The sequence below is a fragment of the Selaginella moellendorffii genome, unplaced genomic scaffold, assembly GCF_000143415.4.
Source record: "Selaginella moellendorffii unplaced genomic scaffold, v1.0 SELMOscaffold_0, whole genome shotgun sequence".
In the NCBI taxonomy this organism is placed as follows: Eukaryota; Viridiplantae; Streptophyta; class Lycopodiopsida; order Selaginellales; family Selaginellaceae; genus Selaginella; species Selaginella moellendorffii.
The window spans coordinates 2,553,843-2,570,559 of NW_003314261.1; the positions used below are offsets into that span (position 1 = coordinate 2,553,843).

Below are 16,717 nucleotides of genomic sequence, written 5' to 3' on the forward strand. Positions count from 1 at the left end.
ATCTCCGCGGCATCGAAGATGTTCTTGGGCGGCGCGCCGCGGCCGTGGAGATCGTAGATCGCAAACTGGCGCGTGGGGAGCTTGTTGGCCGCCTCGGACTTGCGCACCTGCTCCTGAGCTTGTGCCTGGAGGATCGCGGCCTCCTCCTTCTTGGATTGCTGCCGCCGCCGCTCCATGGCCCTCTCCTTATCGTCCATGCCGTCCCGAAGAACCCTAAAACGGTTGTCCCATGAAATTCAAACTGCCCGCCAAATGGGTAACGAATATGCTCAATTTTAAAGCCTTAACCCAACCCTAACCCTACATTCGCCTAGAAATTGGGGCTCTTTATAAAAGACGGCAAGGTGTGTCTTTAAGCCGGTTGACCGTGTCGAGAGTTCTATTTTCGTGGCCGAGAATGTCAAGGAAAATGTCTCAAAGTGGGATCAGCACTACGGCACTTTGTTTTTTTGTATCCATGTCATTCGTCTCTCGCTCTAGTTCAAAGGGTCAAAATTTTCAGGCTCAAAGCAGATGATTCCACGAGAACAATGTGAGACACGAAATCGCGATGAATTGCGCTCGCTCTTTCCATCTCATCTCGCGGGGGGAGGTGGAAATCGTCGACCTTTGTTTGCTGGAGGAAATGAGACAAGAAGAAGTTGAAGAAACGGACGCAAAGAACACAAGGTACACCGATTTTTTCTTTTCGCCTTTTATTTTTTTCTTTGGTGAGGAGTTTTAATTGGATTTGCCAATCAGCAGTAGCTTAGGCACTGACGTTCTTACGTCTTAGAAAGAACACGCAATATGATCCAAAAAAGCGCAGATTATTTTATCCAAGGAGAAGAAAAAACTGCGAATCGAACTCGCCAAAATTGGATTTTTAGAAACAATATCTATGCGAAGACGAATGAATGAATGAACGAACAAGAGAAAAACGATAGACAGCTTTCCTTCTCCCGGGGAGGAAGAAAGAAGAACACTGATTGCTATGACGGAGGAGGGGGACGAGGATCGCTCTCCTCCTCCTCGTCGAGTTCGAATGGATTGAAGCTCTGCTCGTGATGCCATTCTTGCGAGAACAAGTTCTCGATCATCTGCTGCTGCTGCTGCTGATGCTGATGCTGCTGCTGCCGGAGCAAATGATGCTGCAAAAGAATCTCTTGCCGCCTGCGCTGCTGCTCTTGATGCTGTGGATCCTGTTCTTCCACTCCAAATCGCGGCAGCTGGGCTAGGCTCTGCTGGATTTGTTGCTGGCGATGGATCTGCTGCTCGTGAATCTGGGTTTGCTGGGCCTGCTGGAGCTGCTGCTGCTGCTGGGAGGAGAATCCGACGGATGGCGATTGCTGGAGGAATGGCGGGCGATAGCCAAGAACCCTAAGTTGCTCCTGCTGGAGCACCGATGCGTGGAACAAGCTCTGCGCGCTCTGCGGCCATGCGAAAGACGCCGTCGCGGGAGGAGGACGAGGAGTGGGAGGGGGAGTGGTGCTCGCTTGCGCTGCCGCCGCGGCTGCCCTGGATTGGATCAGCTGCTGCGCTTCCTGCTGCTGCTTCCTCTCTTGCTCGCGCTGCCTCTGGCGGCTGTGGTACTCGTCTGGGAAGTTGAGCTTGGCCCTGTGGCCACGGAAATTGATGGCCGCCGCGTCGTACGCCCTGGCCGCGCCCTCGGCGGTGTCGTAGGTTCCCAGCCATACCCGTGCCGCCTTCTTGGGATCCCTAATCTCTGCCGCCCACTTCCCCCATGGCCGCCGGCGAACGCCGCGGTATCGCGGCCTTGGATTCTCTTGCTGTTGTTGCTGCTGGCGCTCATCGCCCGCTCCGCGCGCTTGCGCCGGCGCTAGCGCTGTTCCTCCTGCATTGAAAGAGAAAACAAAGACGAGAAGTTAGAAAGAGATCGAGCAAGAATGGATGCTTTTCTCGCGGCAAGGCTGGATTTTGAGCATCGAGCATTGCGGACGATCGTATTCGGGAATCTAGGATTTGAACAAGAGGATGGATTCGATTCGATCCGTATACGCTTTGATGTAACGTGCACATACCTCGCTGATGATCGTGAGATTGCTGCTGCTGCTGCTGCAGCTGGGCCTGTGCCTGCTGCGCTGTGATCGATGAGACCGATCGAGCTTGCCCGATTGACGCGACATGCATTGCCGGTCGATCGCCGGAGCCACTTGCTGCTAGAGCCTCCGGTTTAAACTCGTGATCATACTCGTAGCTCCAGTCTAATTGCTCCACATCTCGCTGCCGCTTGTGTGAAGCTTGCGCCTGCTCGAGCGCTTGCTGATCGTCACCGCGGCGCTGGTCCTGCGGGATGATCATCCTGGAAGAGGAATCGCCGGCAAAAGGCGAGGAGCTACTGCTAGTCGACGTACTACCCGATTGACCGACGTGAGAGAGGACGCTCACCATTAGCGACCGTTCCTGGGTCAAAATCTCACCCCTCCCATCCATGAATCCCGGTATCTGCCGCGGGTCTACATGGAAGTCGGAGCTCCGCAGTGATCGAGCTTGCTGATCGTGGTGTTCTTCTTGATGGGGATCCTGGAGCCGCGGCCTCTTGGCGGTGCTTGACTCTTCCTCCTCCTCTTGCTCCTCCTTCCCACCGCCACTGGCACCGCCACCGCCACCATCGCCACCACTGCGATCTTGCCGACGATGAAAATCACCGCCACCCCCGGGGAACTCCACCTTCGATCTCGAAGAAGCGAATTTTGCTGTGATGATCGGCTGCTTACTTGCTGACTTGATTATCCTCGTGGATGGCTGGACGGATAGTATTCTCGGCGGAGCGATCATCACAGCGCGTTTGTTGCTGCCGCTCGTCACGAGGCTTCATCCAAGTGAAGCTCCCTAGCTCTCTCTCACTCGTTCTGGAATCTGGATCGCTCTCGCTAGATTGTATTGTTTTTTCTTTTTCCTTGTGGCTACTGCTGCTTTGCTACCACTGCTCCTTGCCTGGTGTGCTCAATGGATCCTGCTCCTAGATTTCAAAAGCTACATGATTTTGTCGGCAGCGATTCAAGCCCTTTCCGATTAAAACAGTGGAGAGTGTCTGAGCTGTTGTACAACAGCACAACAGTCGGAACACGACTTCGAATTCCTCAGTATTTTGCCACTCTTTGGTTTTGATGGTTGCGTGCGCGTCCTTTGCACCGCCCACGCTCAAACCCAAACAAAGAAAAAAAAACACCTTTTCTTCCTTCTGGAAAGAGAGAGAGAGAGAGAGAGAGAGAGAGAGAGAGCGGGAGGGGGGAGCTGGAACCTCTTCGCCAAAAACCGACCTAGTGAATAATCTTCTTAGTAAATTCCCCCCAAATGAAAGAAGAAAGTTATAGAGAGTCCTATTTCATCAGCTCTAAAACTCATGCTAGATCCCCTGTAGCAATTGCTGCGCATCTGCTCGCGCGATGGCCTGATTGACAGACAAGCGAGGCCTTTTTCTCGCAACCCACACACACATTTTTCTCGATTCCTATCGCGTTCTCCTCTATCTCGAGTGGAGTGTGCGCGATATCAATTCGAGGAGCTTATCGGCCCTGGATCGCACGAAAGATCCGCAAGATAAGATCAATCTCTCGTTTGCTTGCTCTGCCGCCTTTGACGAAGCTTCGCGGGGGTCCAGGCGCATTTGCCCGGGCCTTCCTCGTCCCTTCCCGCGCGCTTTGAGGATATTCCCGCCACCGCTGCCCTAGGTTTTAAATTTGAAACGGGCGGACGCCACATGGACCCTGCTGTAGACACGTGTGCAAATTGGGCTGGCCACCGTCGACGCGACACCGACCTTGGTAGCCCACGCCAGCATGTCGGTGTGGCACGTGGCGGTATCCAAGGGCCGCGATTCTCTCGGTCACGGTCAAACCCCGCCATAAGCGGGAAAACATTCCAGGCGTCGTTTAGCGCATCAACGCGCTTACAGGATATGCGGCTGGTCAATTCAACCATTCCGTTATAAGTTGGTCAACCCCTTGGACGAAATGTTTGCCCTCTCTCTCTCCATTTTTTCTCCGAGCTTGGTAAGAACTTAGAAGAAGGGAGCTGTTTTTCCTGGGTTCTTTCTGCGCATGGCGGTGGCACGTGTTTGGACGTAAATTTTTTATCGGTGCGCCAGTGACCCACTGCTTGAATCGTTGAAATCTAATCCATGGCTCTTTCAATCCCTCTCACGGGAGGAAGCGAGGGCGTCAAGGAGCTTCGGTCCAACAATTGTTACATCACCTGATGATGCGAGCAATAAAAGCATTGTCTCGTCAAAAGATTTGAGTAGAGAGCGCAAAAAAAAAAAAAAAAAACAAAAAAATTGGAATCAAACAAACCTGCACCGAGCGTAAGGAGTACGATATTCCCCCCTTTGTTGACTTCGTTCTCCTCCAGCGCTGTGAGCTCCCAAGAGAGACGTTCTATAACTTCGTCCTGGATATGTGCATGCGTGGGGGCTTGTCAGAGGTAAAAACAAGCACGCCTCAAGGAGCTAGCTAAGCACTCACCAAGGTTGGTATGAACATCGCAGGTGGGCCTGTAATAACGGAGACCAAGTCCGCGCCGCTAAGTTTCCAAACATTGTTCTCTCTGGCCGAAAAAATCTGCCACAATGTAGGTACGAACTCAGAGCAAGCAATATTTTACAAGGACAAGAGAAAAGAATACTGGCCTCCGTCACGATCACTCTATTGGCACCGCTAAATGCCGGAGCAAAGTCCTGTAAGAGCTTGGCGATACGACTGCATGCACCATCTTGTCATACCGTGAAAAAGAAGCAACGCCAAGAACGAGGCCGAAACTTACCTGTGTGTGTGTGGCTGAAAAACCACCCAAATCGGCTGCTTATCAAATCTCTGACGAGCTGCTTGAAGAACAGCGCGGACCTCCGTCGGATGATGCGCGTAATCGTCATATATGTCACACCTTCGTACGGTTCCTACGTACTCGAAGCGCCGGCGGAGCCCCTGGAAGCTTTGCAAGGCGCTGCTGGCGGCTTGTGCAGCCACTGCCATGGCTTTCAGCTGGCCAGATTCATCACATGATCCTTTGCCTTTGAATGCCAACAGTGACACTGCCGCGAGAACCTGGACATCGAAGGTGAGCAAACGACAAAAGGATTTAAATACGCACACTCAACAAAGGCTTACCGCTAGAGAGTTGAGTACGTTGTATGTGCCCGGAAGCTTCAAGCTGACCCTGGCCATGGGCCTATTCCTGTACACCTGCATTCACGCAATATAAATCATTAGTCCCTCCCATGTTGCTGAAGTGCCGAGTGACGAAATTATACAGCAACATAATCTGTACCGCCCAAGATGTTTGGCACAAGCATGATTGCTCGCCAATCATTTTGTTCGTGAAGGCCATATGTGAGTTTCCTAGAAGCCTGTTTGGAATATTGCTCGAGGCTAGTGATCAAGGATCGCGTCCCTGCACTGAAGAGAAGGATTACGTTGGCAAAACAATGAACATCGCAGAAAGAACCTGTCGCCACAAATTATCAGGCAGCCATCCGGCTTGATCCGGGAAATAAAATGCTTGAACATTTCTCGCACGGAGGCCTGCTAGACAGCTTGATCTGTAGACAATTAAAAACAAAAAGAGAGAGACAAACACTATACCTCGTCCGGGAACATGTCGACATGCTCCCATTCCACGCTAGTGACAATTGCGAGGGAAGGCGAAACGCCCAGAAAACAGCCATCGTACTCGTCTGCCTGGAACAAAACATTCTATCAGAAAGAACAAAAACACATCCACAACTTTACATGCCTGGGATCTAGTGTGAAGAGCACACCTCTAGGACGAAACGGCCTCCTTTTCCATAAGCCATATTACCGCCAGCCAACTGCAAACTTGCTGGGAATTGTCACTACAATAGAACAACAGCTACCTGTGGGACGTCAGCACCAACGATGGCCGTAATATCATCACTGAAACTTTGAAGAACAACGGCCAGCATCGCCGTGGTGGTACTTTTGCCTGCATTCTCGAGTTTAGAGCGAAGTGTATTAGCGGATTCAAAGCGTCATACCATGAGTTCCAGCCACAGCAATAAGCTCATAATCTTCGGTGATCTCACCCAGCCATTCCGTCCGTTTGATTCTGGCAGGAAAAAAAAATTTAAAAAAATTAAAGATACGTTTCTACTGGGTGGTGCTTTACTTACACTCGTAAGCCTCGACGGCGAGCAGCTACAACTTCTTCGTTTTCGGCAGGAATCGCACTAGACACCACAACAGCATCGGGAAAAATCCCAGAGTCGCGAAGCCAACGCTCGTCATGGCCGGCATGAACGATGGCACCAGCTTCTTCCAGCGATCGCAATTTATTGCTCCATGTAGCATCAGATCCAGAAACCTTCCATCCCTGCATTGGGATGGCCACAATGCCAGTAACTACTACCAGAAATAACAAGCATACCTGCTTGAGCGCTAGCAAAGCGAGAGGGGACAATCCAGTGCCGCCAATCCCTACAAAATGCACCCATCGCGATCCTTCCGCCGATGCCGCGCACGGAAATCCAAGGCGCCGCTGCGATGGACTGCGCAGCGGCTCCGGCAGCAGCGCCCGCGGCATTCTCCAAGCCATCGCCATGAACCCTAATTAGGGATTGAGGGTTTTAACGGTCTTGGAGGGTGGAGCTTTCTCAGATCGGTCGAATTTTCCATCCACTGGTAGAGTTGATCGATAGCTATGGTTTTAGTTCTCGTGATCGTGGCGCTCTTTAACTTGGAGCTATGCATCGCCCAGCAATTCCAAGCTCTCTCTCCTCCAGTAACTAATCTTCTTCCATCTCCCGCTGGAGATTTTCATCTTCCTCTCCAAAATGGCAAGGGCGAATGAAAATCAAGACGATGAATCATCTCCAAAGGGGTAAGAGTGGGAATCGCGTTTGTTATAGTCGTCGCGGTAATTTTTGGAGTGGGAGGTTCTTACATCTACGTGACCAAGAAAGCCGATTTAACCGGGCAAAGAATGGGTAAAATTTTCAAGATCTCTTTAAAAACCATGGCATTCTTTTTGACGTATGGTTAGAAAACACGCATCGCGGCAGCCTTTTAAAAAAACACACACGAACTCCTCACGCCTGTGTGTTGTAAGAGTGAAATTTATGGAAATCTCTCTTTTTTTCTACCCCCACACGCGAAAGGCATGCCACGTCAGCTTTTGGGCTCCCTCTGGAGCACTTTTTATGCGTTTGGCCGGGCGGCAAATGGGGCGCCATGCATGGCTGATAAAGTGGGAAGGCCAAATAACCCTACATTCCTTTCTTTCTTTGTCTTGTTTCTTTCTTTCTTTCTCCCTCTCTTTCTCTCAAGGCGCTAGCTAGGGTTTTAGGTCTGTCGCAGCGCCCAGGCCGCGATTGCAATGCGGCGATGCGGATGATCGCTCTCTTGGATCAGCTCCGCCTAGCAATGCAGGTGGCCGACGCGCGCATCTGGCCGATTCGAGGCTAGCGGAAAAATATTTCGCAATGGCAACGTCGAGAGGAGACGCCGGGCGGCGCCTCTCCGGCACGCACACGAGCGGCGAGGTTCTTGACAGCGAAGTCGTACCGTCGTCGCTCGCCTCAATTGCTTCGATCCTGCGAGTCGCGAACGATGTGGAACAGGAGCGGCCACGCGTGGCTTATCTTTGTAAGTTCATCCGATAGAGCATCACGGCGCTATTTGACACTGTATCTCCGCTGCTAGGTCGATTCTATGCTTTTGAGAAGGCGCACCGACTGGATCCTACCTCCAGTGGCAGAGGTGTTCGTCAGTTCAAGACAGCACTCTTGCAGCGACTGGAAAAGGTGAGCGTTCGTTTTCTACCAGTGTCACTTTCGGGCCTGATGAGTCCGATATTTCTTTCAGGACAATGCTTCGTCGCTCGCTCAACGGGTTAAAAGAAGCGATGCAAAGGAGATCCAGTATTACTACCAGCAGTACTACGAGAAATATGTCAAAGCCCTCGACAAGATTGATCAAAGTGACCGGTACTTTCTGCTCGATCTTAATCTGCCAGCCTATTGGAATGTTTTGTGTGTCTCCAGTGCTAAACTTGCCAAGGCGTATCAAACTGCCGGAGTTCTTTTTGAAGTACTCTGTGCGGTCAACAAAACTGAGGAAGTTGCTCCCGAAGTGAGTGCATGCTACTTTCTTCAAGTGCTGGTACTAACTCCAGGTTTCCAGATCATAGCTTTGGGTGAAGATGTCAAAGAAAAAAAGGACATCTACGCGCCGTACAACATTCTTCCTCTGGATGCCGCTGGCGCATCGCAAGCTATAATGCAGTTGCCAGAGGTGCTTTAGTTCACTCGTCTTTTCCGTCGAAGGCTCTTACGTTTTTGTTCTTAGATAAAAGCAGCTGTCGATGCTTTGAGAAATATTCGAGGCTTACCTTTCCCAGCTGCTTTAGAGCATCAGCCGAACAAGTCAGCTGAGGTCGACATTCTCGATTGGCTCCAGCAAATGTTTGGGTTTCAGGTAATTGAAATAATTTTCTTGCTTGTTGGCGGGCACTTGATTTGCGCATATCAGAAAGACAGCGTGGCCAATCAAAGAGAGCATCTTATTTTAGTTCTTGGAAATTCACACGTGAGAAATTCGCAAAAGTCGGAATCCACATCATCCAAGGTAAGCTAGGTAGTTTTTTTTTCTGATGAGAGTATGAATGTTAACTCGGGCAATTTTTGTTAGCTGGATGATCGAGCTCTCAATGAAGTTTTCTTGAAGCTTTTTAAGAACTACAAGGATTGGTGCAAGTTCTTAGGCCGTAAAAGCAGCCTAGTGTAAGTTTCCTAAAGCTAACCTTGATCCTTGAAGCATACTTGATTGATTACGCAGGTTACCCGAAGTTCCACAGGAAGCGCAGCAGCGAAAGCTTTTGTACATGGGCTTGTTTCTTTTGATTTGGGGTGAAGCCGCCAATCTCCGTTTCATGCCCGAATGCCTTTGCTATATCTATCACAATGTAAGTCACTTTGCAAGCCGTTTAGGAATGCGCTCATGGAAACACTGCAGATGGCGTTGGAGTTGCATGGCATGCTAGCCGGAAATGTCAGCTTTGTCACTGGCGAGTATATCAAGCCTGCTTACGGTGGTGACGAAGAGTCTTTCCTACGAAAAGTTGTAACGCCCATTTACGATATCATTGAGAAGGTGCGTGATTAGTTTCTCGAAGAAGATACAATGACCTTGCCTTTAAAGGAAGCGAGAAACAATAAGAACGGAACAGCTCCTCATTCGGCATGGCGCAACTATGATGACTTGAATGAATACTTCTGGTATTTTGGTGTTTGTGGAAAGACGTTTTAGCCATCTTGTAAATGCCAGGTCTGCCGAGTGTTTTCGATTGGGTTGGCCGATGCGAGCAGATGCAGATTTTTTTGTGCCACCTGCTAGAAAGATTGTCAAGGTAAGCTCCAGTTTCATTATTTCAATAATTTTGTAAGCTTTTTATTTGGCAGGGGACATCTGGGAAGCGATTATCTCAGCGTTTAAATAAGACAGGCTTTGTGGAAATACGTTCATTTTGGCACATATTCAGGAGTTTCGATCGCATGTGGACATTCTTCATCTTGGCCCTTCAGGTAATTACTTGTCCGAATCACTTACAATTTACAAGAGATATTGTTGTTATAGGTGATGATCATTATCTCTTGGTCTGGAACTGGCTCTCCTTCTGACATCGTTCGCGGAGACACACTGAAACAAGTCTCCAGCATTTTTATAACTGCCGCGGTTCTTCGCTTCCTGCAAGGTATGAAGTTCCGCGTGCTAGCTTCCAACACATTCGGGTTCTCTCAGGTGTATTGGATGTTATATTCAGCTATAAAGCTTATCACAGTATGAGATTTACAAGCACGTTGCGGCTGTTCATAAAGCTTGTGGTTTCTGCTGCATGGGTGGTTGTCCTTTCGGTTCTCTACGTCCATACGTGGGAGAGTCCCAGGGGTTTGATTGGGATTATACGACGCTGGCTGGGGCACAGGTGGAAGAATCCTTCGCTCTATATTGCTGCTGTCATCGTGTATGTACTTCCCAACGTTATAGGCGCGTTCTTCTTTATATTTCCCGCTATACGACGATGGATAGAAAATTCTAACTGGCGAATCATTCGTTTCTTGCTTTGGTGGTCACAGGTAATTTTTCTTTTTCATTTGACTTATGTAAGCTTGTAATATGGTACAGCCGCGCCTCTACGTCGGACGTGGAATGCACGAGGGGCAGTTTACGCTCTTCAAGTAAGGCTTATGTTTTGTTTGATGTAGATAATTCAATTTTGGTTGCAGATATACCTTCTTTTGGGTTCTGTTAATTTGTAGTAAGCTGGCATTCAGCTATTACGTGCAGGTTTGCATCTTTCGATTTATTTATTTATTTTTCTAAAACCTTTCATTTCTTTTTCTTCTTTTTTTATGTCATATATCTATCAGATAAATCCTTTGGTGAAGCCTACAAAGAACATAATGAACACCAGAAACATTACTTATACATGGCATGAATTTTTTCCTAATGGTAATGCTTTCTCGATGTTTACGATTCTTCATGTTTACTTTTGCAGCGAAAAAGAATATCGGTGCTGTGATTTCTGTCTGGGTACCTGTCTTGCTGGTAAACTTCGCATCTCTGTTATGAGAATCCGTATGTTTTAACTTTCTTCTTCAGATTTACTTCATGGATACGCAATTGTGGTATTCTGTGTATTCCACACTGTTTGGAGGTATATCAGGAGCCTTTAGGCGTTTAGGAGAGGTAATTATAAGTCCAATTTATCTTTTCGTTCTGATCTGCGCTAGTTTTGTAGATTCGAACGCTCGGCATGTTGAGGTCCCGGTTTCAGTCTTTACCAGAAACTTTTAACCGCAATCTAGTGCCGAAGGATCGCCAGGTGAACAGCCACGAATACTGTAGTCGCAACTGATGCTTTCTCTGATTCAGGCTAGTGGAGAGCAAGAGGCATTTGCCAAGTTCGCACAGCTGTGGAATGAAGTTATCACCAGCTTTCGGGAAGAAGACCTCATTAGCAACAAGTATTTCTGTGCCTTTTATGATGTCTTTACTTAACCAGATATTGCAGGGACATGGATCTGATGCTTGTGCCATATTCCGCTTCAAATATGAATGTAAAGCAGTGGCCTCCATTTCTCTTGGCTAGTAAGGTAGGAATTTCCAATCTGTTTCTACTTCTAACATTGAAAGCTTCTTGTAGATCCCAGTAGCCATACAAATGGCGGAGCATGCTAGAAAGAAGGATGGATTGCAGCTATCAGACGATTATATGCGTTCTGCCGTCACAGAATGCTATAGTGCGTTTAAACTGGTCTTGAATACTCTGATCGCACCTAACACCCGTGAGAAAACGTATGCGTTGCAGATTTTTTGGTTTCATGTTCTTAATTGTTATTTGCAGGGTTATCGATGAAGTTTTTGAAGAGGTTGACAAGAGCATCAATGGAAACACCCTACGTCTTTATTTTAAAATGAGTGCATTACGCGCACTCAATGATAAGTTCGTTACGCTTATAGAGCATCTGGTAAGGTTGTGTTTTTAAATTCAGAAACTGATGCTATATTTGTTTTCTTCATAGCTGAATCCAAGTCCTGATTCACGACATAGCGTGAGTGTGTTGCTACAAGACATGTATGAAGTGGTATCGAAAGATATGATCGTGGAGGATTTATGGTAAGCTTGATCGCTAGTTTGGTAACTTACACAAGTGCAACACTTTCAGGGAAGAAATCGAGGAGCGTATTGCTAGTAAGGAAAACAAAACTGCAGTTCCAGTCGATCCAGCTAACCGGCAGATTGACTTGTTCGACATCAAAACTATACGATACCCGCCACCCGATACCCCTGCCTGGGTTGAACAGGTTCAGACGCAGTTTAATTTGATGCTTCACGTTGTCTTACTGCCTACATTTTGCAGATTAAGAGGCTGCATTTGCTGCTCACTGTCAAGGAAACTGCGATGGACGTACCGACAAACTTGGAAGCTCGTCGACGTCTTACATTTTTCACGAATTCTTTATTCATGAAAATGCCAGAGGCTCCACCTGTTCGAAATATGCTTTCCTTCAGGTAAATTTTTTTTCTCTTGAAATTTTTGTTATGTGCGGTTTTGATTGTTTTAACAGCGTTTTGACGCCTTACTATGCTGAGGAGATTGTATTTACAAAGGAGCAGCTGCATGAAGAAAATGAAGATGGCGTTTCTATCCTCTTCTATCTGCAAAAGATATTTCCAGGTTAGTTTTTGTCATATTTTGTTTTGATTGCAAATCAGTAACGAAGTAATCAGATGAGTGGGATAACTTCTTGGAGCGTATCGATTGCGAGTCCGAGAGTGATATTGGGCATAACGAACAGCACACATTGGAACTTAGAAAATGGGCATCTTTTAGGGGACAAACACTCTCAAGAACAGGTAATTTGACATGTTCTTATGCATCTTTTCCTACGTGTTTTGTATGTAGTTCGGGGGATGATGTACTACCGCAGGGCACTCGAACTACAAGCATTTTTAGATATGGCGTCTAGTCAAGGTATAAGTTTTATCACATATATTTTGTATTTAAGCAGCTTGCTGGCAGAAATTCTTGAAGGATATAAAGTGGTCGCCAACTCTTCTGAAGAAGCGAAGCGAAGCCAAAGGTCACTGTGGGCTCAATTGCAAGCAATAGCGGACATGAAGTTCACGTATGTAGCAACCTGCCAAAGCTATGGTATTCAGAAGCGATCGAGTGATACGCGTGCGACAGATATCTTAAATCTGATGATTAAGTACGTCTTCCAATGTTCTACTTTGATTGGGTTTTCTGACCGCGATCAAAATGCAGGCATCCGTCATTGCGAGTTGCATATATTGATGAAGTGGAACAAAGAGAGAAAGATAAGATAAAGAAAGTCTACTATTCTGTTCTTGTGAAAGCTGTAAATAAGCTTGACCAGGTAAGGTGTTTTTTTGTTTACAATCTGTCTCTTACACGTTTTTGGCTTCAGGAAATCTATCGTATAAAGCTTCCTGGACCTGTGAAACTAGGGGAGGGTAAACCCGAAAATCAAAATCATGCTATTATTTTTACGCGGGGAGAAGCTCTTCAAACGATTGACATGAACCAGGTAATCTCAGGATTTTTGTTAAATGAGCTAAATCCATATAAATTTATGTTCAGGACAATTACCTAGAAGAAGCGTTTAAGATGAGAAATCTCTTATCCGAATTTCGCAAAAATCATGGTGTTCGTCCACCGACAATTCTCGGTGTGCGGGAGCACATTTTCACTGGCAGGTAACAGTGTAACAGTCAACTGTTAAACATGGATCGGACTCCAATTTTTTTGTCACTTAAACAGTGTCTCGTCGCTTGCATGGTTCATGTCCAACCAGGAGACAAGCTTCGTCACTATTGGACAACGAGTGCTCGCAAATCCATTGAAGTAGGATTCCAAACTTCTGTTCGATCTGTTTTGTGATTCGGTGGTGCTTGCAGAGTTCGTTTCCACTACGGTCATCCTGACGTTTTTGATCGATTATTTCATATCACACGGGGTGGAATCAGCAAAGCCTCACGCGTTATAAATTTGAGCGAAGACATTTTTGCAGGTTTTATGTCTGTTTTTAACTTATCCGTTTCTGATCTTCATCTGTACAGGTTTCAACTCCACTTTGCGTCAAGGCAATGTGACTCATCATGAGTACATACAAGTTGGAAAAGGAAGGGACGTTGGACTGAACCAGATTTCGCTTTTTGAAGCTAAGGTGGCTAACGGGAATGGAGAGCAAACTTTAAGCAGAGATGTTTACCGATTAGGACATCGATTTGATTTCTTTCGAATGATGTCCTGCTACTTCACAACCGTGGGATTCTACTACAGCACTTTGGTAAGGCTCCAGTTCTCTTTATTCGTGGGTCTCTGAATTGTTCTTGCAGCTGGTTGTCTTCACAGTGTACGTCTTTTTGTACGGGAGGCTGTATCTAGCAGTAAGCGGGATGGAAAAATCCCTGATGCAGAGTGCGGACTTGAATAACGACATTCCTCTCCAAGCAGCTTTGGCTTCTCAGTCGCTGGTGCAGCTAGGTGCGCTGATGGCTTTGCCAATGGTGATGGAACTTGGACTCGAACGGGGATTCCGAAGTGCGTTCAGTGACTTCATTGTCATGCAGCTGCAGCTCGCCCCGGTTTTCTTCACATTCTCCCTTGGCACGAAGACTCATTACTATGGCCGAACTATCCTTCACGGCGGCGCGAAGTACAGGGGCACAGGAAGGTTTTTCGTTGTTCGTCACGAGAAGTTTGCCGAAAACTACAGATTATACTCGAGGAGCCACTTCACTAAAGGCTTGGAGTTACTGATGCTGCTTATTGTCTACAACGTTTACGGTTCCTCGGCCAAAGGCACAGTAGCGTATCTGATCGTCACGTTTTCCATGTGGTTCCTGGTTGCAACTTGGCTGTTTGCGCCATTCTTGTTTAATCCATCGGGCTTCGAGTGGCAAAAGATCGTGGAAGACTGGGAAGACTGGAATAAGTGGATCAACAGTAAAGGCGGCCTCGGTGTTTCGGCAACTAAAAGCTGGGAGTCCTGGTGGGAGGAAGAGCAGGAGTATCTTAATCACACGGGCATTGAAGGGAGAATTTTGGAGATCATCTTGGCACTTCGATTCTTTCTCTATCAGTATGGCCTCGTCTATCAACTGCACGTTACAGGCGGGTCAAAAAGCATTACAGTAAGTTTCCGGCTGTCTGGTGTCCACTTTGTTTATAATATGGCTGACTTCCTTCGAACTGCAGATATATGGTCTGTCCTGGCTGGTGATTGTGGCTGTTCTTACGGTGTTGAAGGTAAGCGACACATTTTTATAGTCTACGGGATTTGTGCTCATTTGTTTTCTTCTGTCCTAGATTGTGTCCATGGGAAGGAAGAGATTTAGCGGGGATTTTCAGCTCATGTTTCGTCTGCTGAAAGCCCTGCTATTCATTGGATTTCTTTCGATCATTGTTGTTCTGTTCGTGGTGGTGGGTCTCACTGTTGGAGACATCTTCGCGAGCATTCTGGCGTTCATGCCAACTGGCTGGGCACTTCTGTTGGTAAGACGGCATTTAACTTTTTCGATTGTTAGACACTGACTTCTCACGTGTTGTTTGACCTCTCCCAGATTTTCATGGCAAGCAGGCCAGTGATTGTCAAGCTCGGCTTTTGGGATTCTATCCGGGCTCTGGCGCGGACCTACGAGTTTGTCATGGGCCTTGTGCTCTTCGCACCGGTAGCAGTCCTGGCGTGGTTTCCCTTCGTCTCGGAGTTCCAGACGCGCTTGCTCTTCAACCAAGCGTTCAGCAGGGGTCTCCAAATCTCACGCATTCTCGCGGGTAGGAAAGGGAAGAAATCCAACCAGGACAAGAGCACACACTAGGAGGGGAACATACAACTCACACAACACGCAACGAAAGCTACGCGACACGGTTAGTCCGAGAGAGAGAGAGAGCGAGAGAATCTTGTATAGTATTCGTTCCATTTCGTGCGTAGAGGATTTAGTCAGCTCGATTATTCATGTGCTGACCTCTCCCTGTAGCTAAAGCGGGGAGTTCGCTGTAAGCGCTTTTATTATACGTGAGAAGAACAGAAGTTTTCCTTTGCACGAGCAAAGGCTTACGTTTTGGACAGTGACACTTGGATTCTACTCATCAAATGGTCAGAGTTTTCATTCCTTCGGTCGTACTCAGCTGTGAGGTGTTTTGGCATTGCAGGGACGCGAACGAGCACGAGCTATGCAAGTTGACAGTGACACGAGCTGCAAGTTGAGGATATCTTACCATTTTTTTCCACTCGCCCCGGCGCAAGCAAGCTTTCCTGGCGTACTTAAATGCTGGCTTTTGGGAGGAGACGAGATAACAGGGAGATGTGTTCCAGCTGATCGACCAGAGATAAAGAGAGGTGAGCGTTTCGCAGTGGAGGAGAACCAACGTGGGAGAGGAAGAATGAAGAGAAGGTCCAAGGATAACACGCGGAGAAGCTGGAAGGATGGAATGGCCGGGCCAATTGTTCGTCTTCCTCCTCTTCGTCTTCGGCTTCTAGGACACCTCGTCCCTGCGCTGCTCGTCGTTCTTGTCCAGCTCCCAGCTCCACTCACAGCCTGGCCTCTCATCTATCCATCGCCGCCGCCACCACGTCCGCCAAAACGCTGTCATCCGCCTCCGCCGTGCGTCTGCCCCGCTTATCCGCCATATTCGCCTCATCCAGCTCCGCCGCTCGATCCCCCACTACCTCCGCCACGATCTCCTCCATCGCCATCTCCACTTCCGGCTCCATCGCCATCACCAGTGTCTCCATTTCTGAATCCATACAGCACGACTCCGAGTGGCTATGGTGGCGATCACGGGCTCAGTCTTGCACAAAAAGGTGGCATTGCTGCGGGAGCGGTTTGTGGTGCTCTCTTGGCCGCACTGTGCCTGGGTTTCTTGGTCAAGAGGAAATACTACCATCGCCGCCATCCCCCTGGAAGCCAAATCCTGGAGCCTGCTGCTCCACCACCCGAGGAACCATGCTAGTTTGAATATCTCTCCCCCTTCCTTTCTGCTTCCTTTCTAAATAAATCGAGCTCCAATCCAATGTACACTGTATGCTTTTGATTGGTGGTTGCGATTGTCAATTTCAAAATAAAAACATGCCTTCAAAGAAAAATAGGGCTATCTGCCCTAAATTTATGCAACCTTTTCGCGTTGCTTAAAACCAAAAAAGTTGACCGTTGACTGTTTCTTTTTAGGCCT

General features: G+C 47.8%; 3 protein-coding genes and 1 pseudogene across 4 annotated transcripts; 2 read left to right on the forward strand and 2 right to left on the reverse strand.

Annotated features, from left to right (window-relative positions):
* Positions 1-877: 877 nt before the first annotated feature.
* On the reverse strand, positions 878-3,513 carry LOC112345226 (transcription factor SPT20 homolog). Its single transcript, XM_024671563.1, has 2 exons — positions 2,022-3,513; positions 878-1,834 (listed from the first exon to the last, which is right to left on the reverse strand). The coding sequence occupies exons 1-2, from the start codon at positions 2,776-2,778 to the stop codon at positions 972-974; spliced, it is 1,620 nt and encodes a 539-aa protein (XP_024527331.1). The 5' UTR covers positions 2,779-3,513; the 3' UTR covers positions 878-971.
* Positions 3,514-3,829: 316 nt separating this feature from the next.
* On the reverse strand, positions 3,830-6,558 carry LOC9662968 (UDP-N-acetylmuramate--L-alanine ligase). The gene is made up of 13 exons (XM_024671557.1): positions 6,131-6,558; positions 5,996-6,066; positions 5,855-5,943; positions 5,759-5,809; positions 5,583-5,678; positions 5,446-5,522; positions 5,252-5,396; positions 5,109-5,183; positions 4,765-5,045; positions 4,631-4,700; positions 4,467-4,562; positions 4,296-4,392; positions 3,830-4,197 (listed from the first exon to the last, which is right to left on the reverse strand). The coding sequence occupies exons 1-13, from the start codon at positions 6,556-6,558 to the stop codon at positions 4,133-4,135; spliced, it is 1,641 nt and encodes a 546-aa protein (XP_024527325.1). The 3' UTR covers positions 3,830-4,132.
* Positions 6,559-7,154: 596 nt separating this feature from the next.
* LOC9662969 (callose synthase 5) lies at positions 7,155-15,608 on the forward strand. 2 transcript variants are annotated; one of them, XM_024671586.1, is made up of 41 exons: positions 7,155-7,601; positions 7,659-7,759; positions 7,821-7,942; positions 8,000-8,087; positions 8,139-8,249; positions 8,304-8,432; positions 8,487-8,582; positions 8,646-8,737; positions 8,793-8,919; positions 8,970-9,107; positions 9,156-9,232; positions 9,282-9,363; positions 9,416-9,538; positions 9,591-9,708; positions 9,756-10,090; positions 10,140-10,192; positions 10,241-10,301; positions 10,385-10,466; positions 10,513-10,562; positions 10,617-10,703; positions 10,756-10,839; positions 10,890-10,981; positions 11,029-11,110; positions 11,161-11,312; positions 11,362-11,485; positions 11,540-11,634; positions 11,684-11,822; positions 11,879-12,030; positions 12,087-12,196; positions 12,250-12,375; positions 12,425-12,493; positions 12,542-12,731; positions 12,788-13,070; positions 13,124-13,239; positions 13,304-13,387; positions 13,441-13,553; positions 13,603-13,832; positions 13,882-14,679; positions 14,744-14,794; positions 14,855-15,040; positions 15,109-15,608. In XM_024671586.1, the coding sequence occupies exons 1-41, from the start codon at positions 7,439-7,441 to the stop codon at positions 15,361-15,363; spliced, it is 5,766 nt and encodes a 1,921-aa protein (XP_024527354.1). In that variant the 5' UTR covers positions 7,155-7,438; the 3' UTR covers positions 15,364-15,608. The 2 variants fall into 2 exon arrangements, with proteins under 2 accessions (XP_024527354.1, XP_024527358.1); XM_024671590.1 differs by having other exon boundaries at positions 7,821-8,087; positions 12,425-12,731; positions 12,788-12,899; positions 12,951-13,070.
* A 343-nt stretch (positions 15,609-15,951) lies between these two features.
* LOC112345240 lies at positions 15,952-16,631 on the forward strand (annotated as a pseudogene).
* The last annotated feature ends 86 nt before the right edge of the window (positions 16,632-16,717 follow it).

What these genes read in the sequence shown, in the direction of transcription:
- LOC112345226 (XM_024671563.1), bottom strand. Translation starts at nt 2,778, where the DNA reads ATGATCGCTCCGCCGAGAATACTATCCGTCCAGCCATCCACGAGGATA. An exon ending in ATCTCACGATCATCAGCGAG is followed by an intron (nt 1,835 to 2,021) that starts GTATGTGCACGT and finishes CTTTCAATGCAG; the next exon opens with GAGGAACAGCGCTAGCGCCG.
- LOC9662968 (XM_024671557.1), bottom strand. Translation starts at nt 6,558, where the DNA reads ATGGCGATGGCTTGGAGAATGCCGCGGGCGCTGCTGCCGGAGCCGCTG. An exon ending in GAGGCCGTTTCGTCCTAGAG is followed by an intron (nt 5,679 to 5,758) that starts GTGTGCTCTTCA and finishes GTTTTGTTCCAG; the next exon opens with GCAGACGAGTACGATGGCTG. An exon ending in ACGTACTCAACTCTCTAGCG is followed by an intron (nt 5,046 to 5,108) that starts GTAAGCCTTTGT and finishes TTCGATGTCCAG; the next exon opens with GTTCTCGCGGCAGTGTCACT.
- LOC9662969 (XM_024671590.1), top strand. Translation starts at nt 7,439, where the DNA reads ATGGCAACGTCGAGAGGAGACGCCGGGCGGCGCCTCTCCGGCACGCAC. An exon ending in TTTACGATATCATTGAGAAG is followed by an intron (nt 9,108 to 9,155) that starts GTGCGTGATTAG and finishes TTGCCTTTAAAG; the next exon opens with GAAGCGAGAAACAATAAGAA. An exon ending in GCATGAATTTTTTCCTAATG is followed by an intron (nt 10,467 to 10,512) that starts GTAATGCTTTCT and finishes TTACTTTTGCAG; the next exon opens with CGAAAAAGAATATCGGTGCT.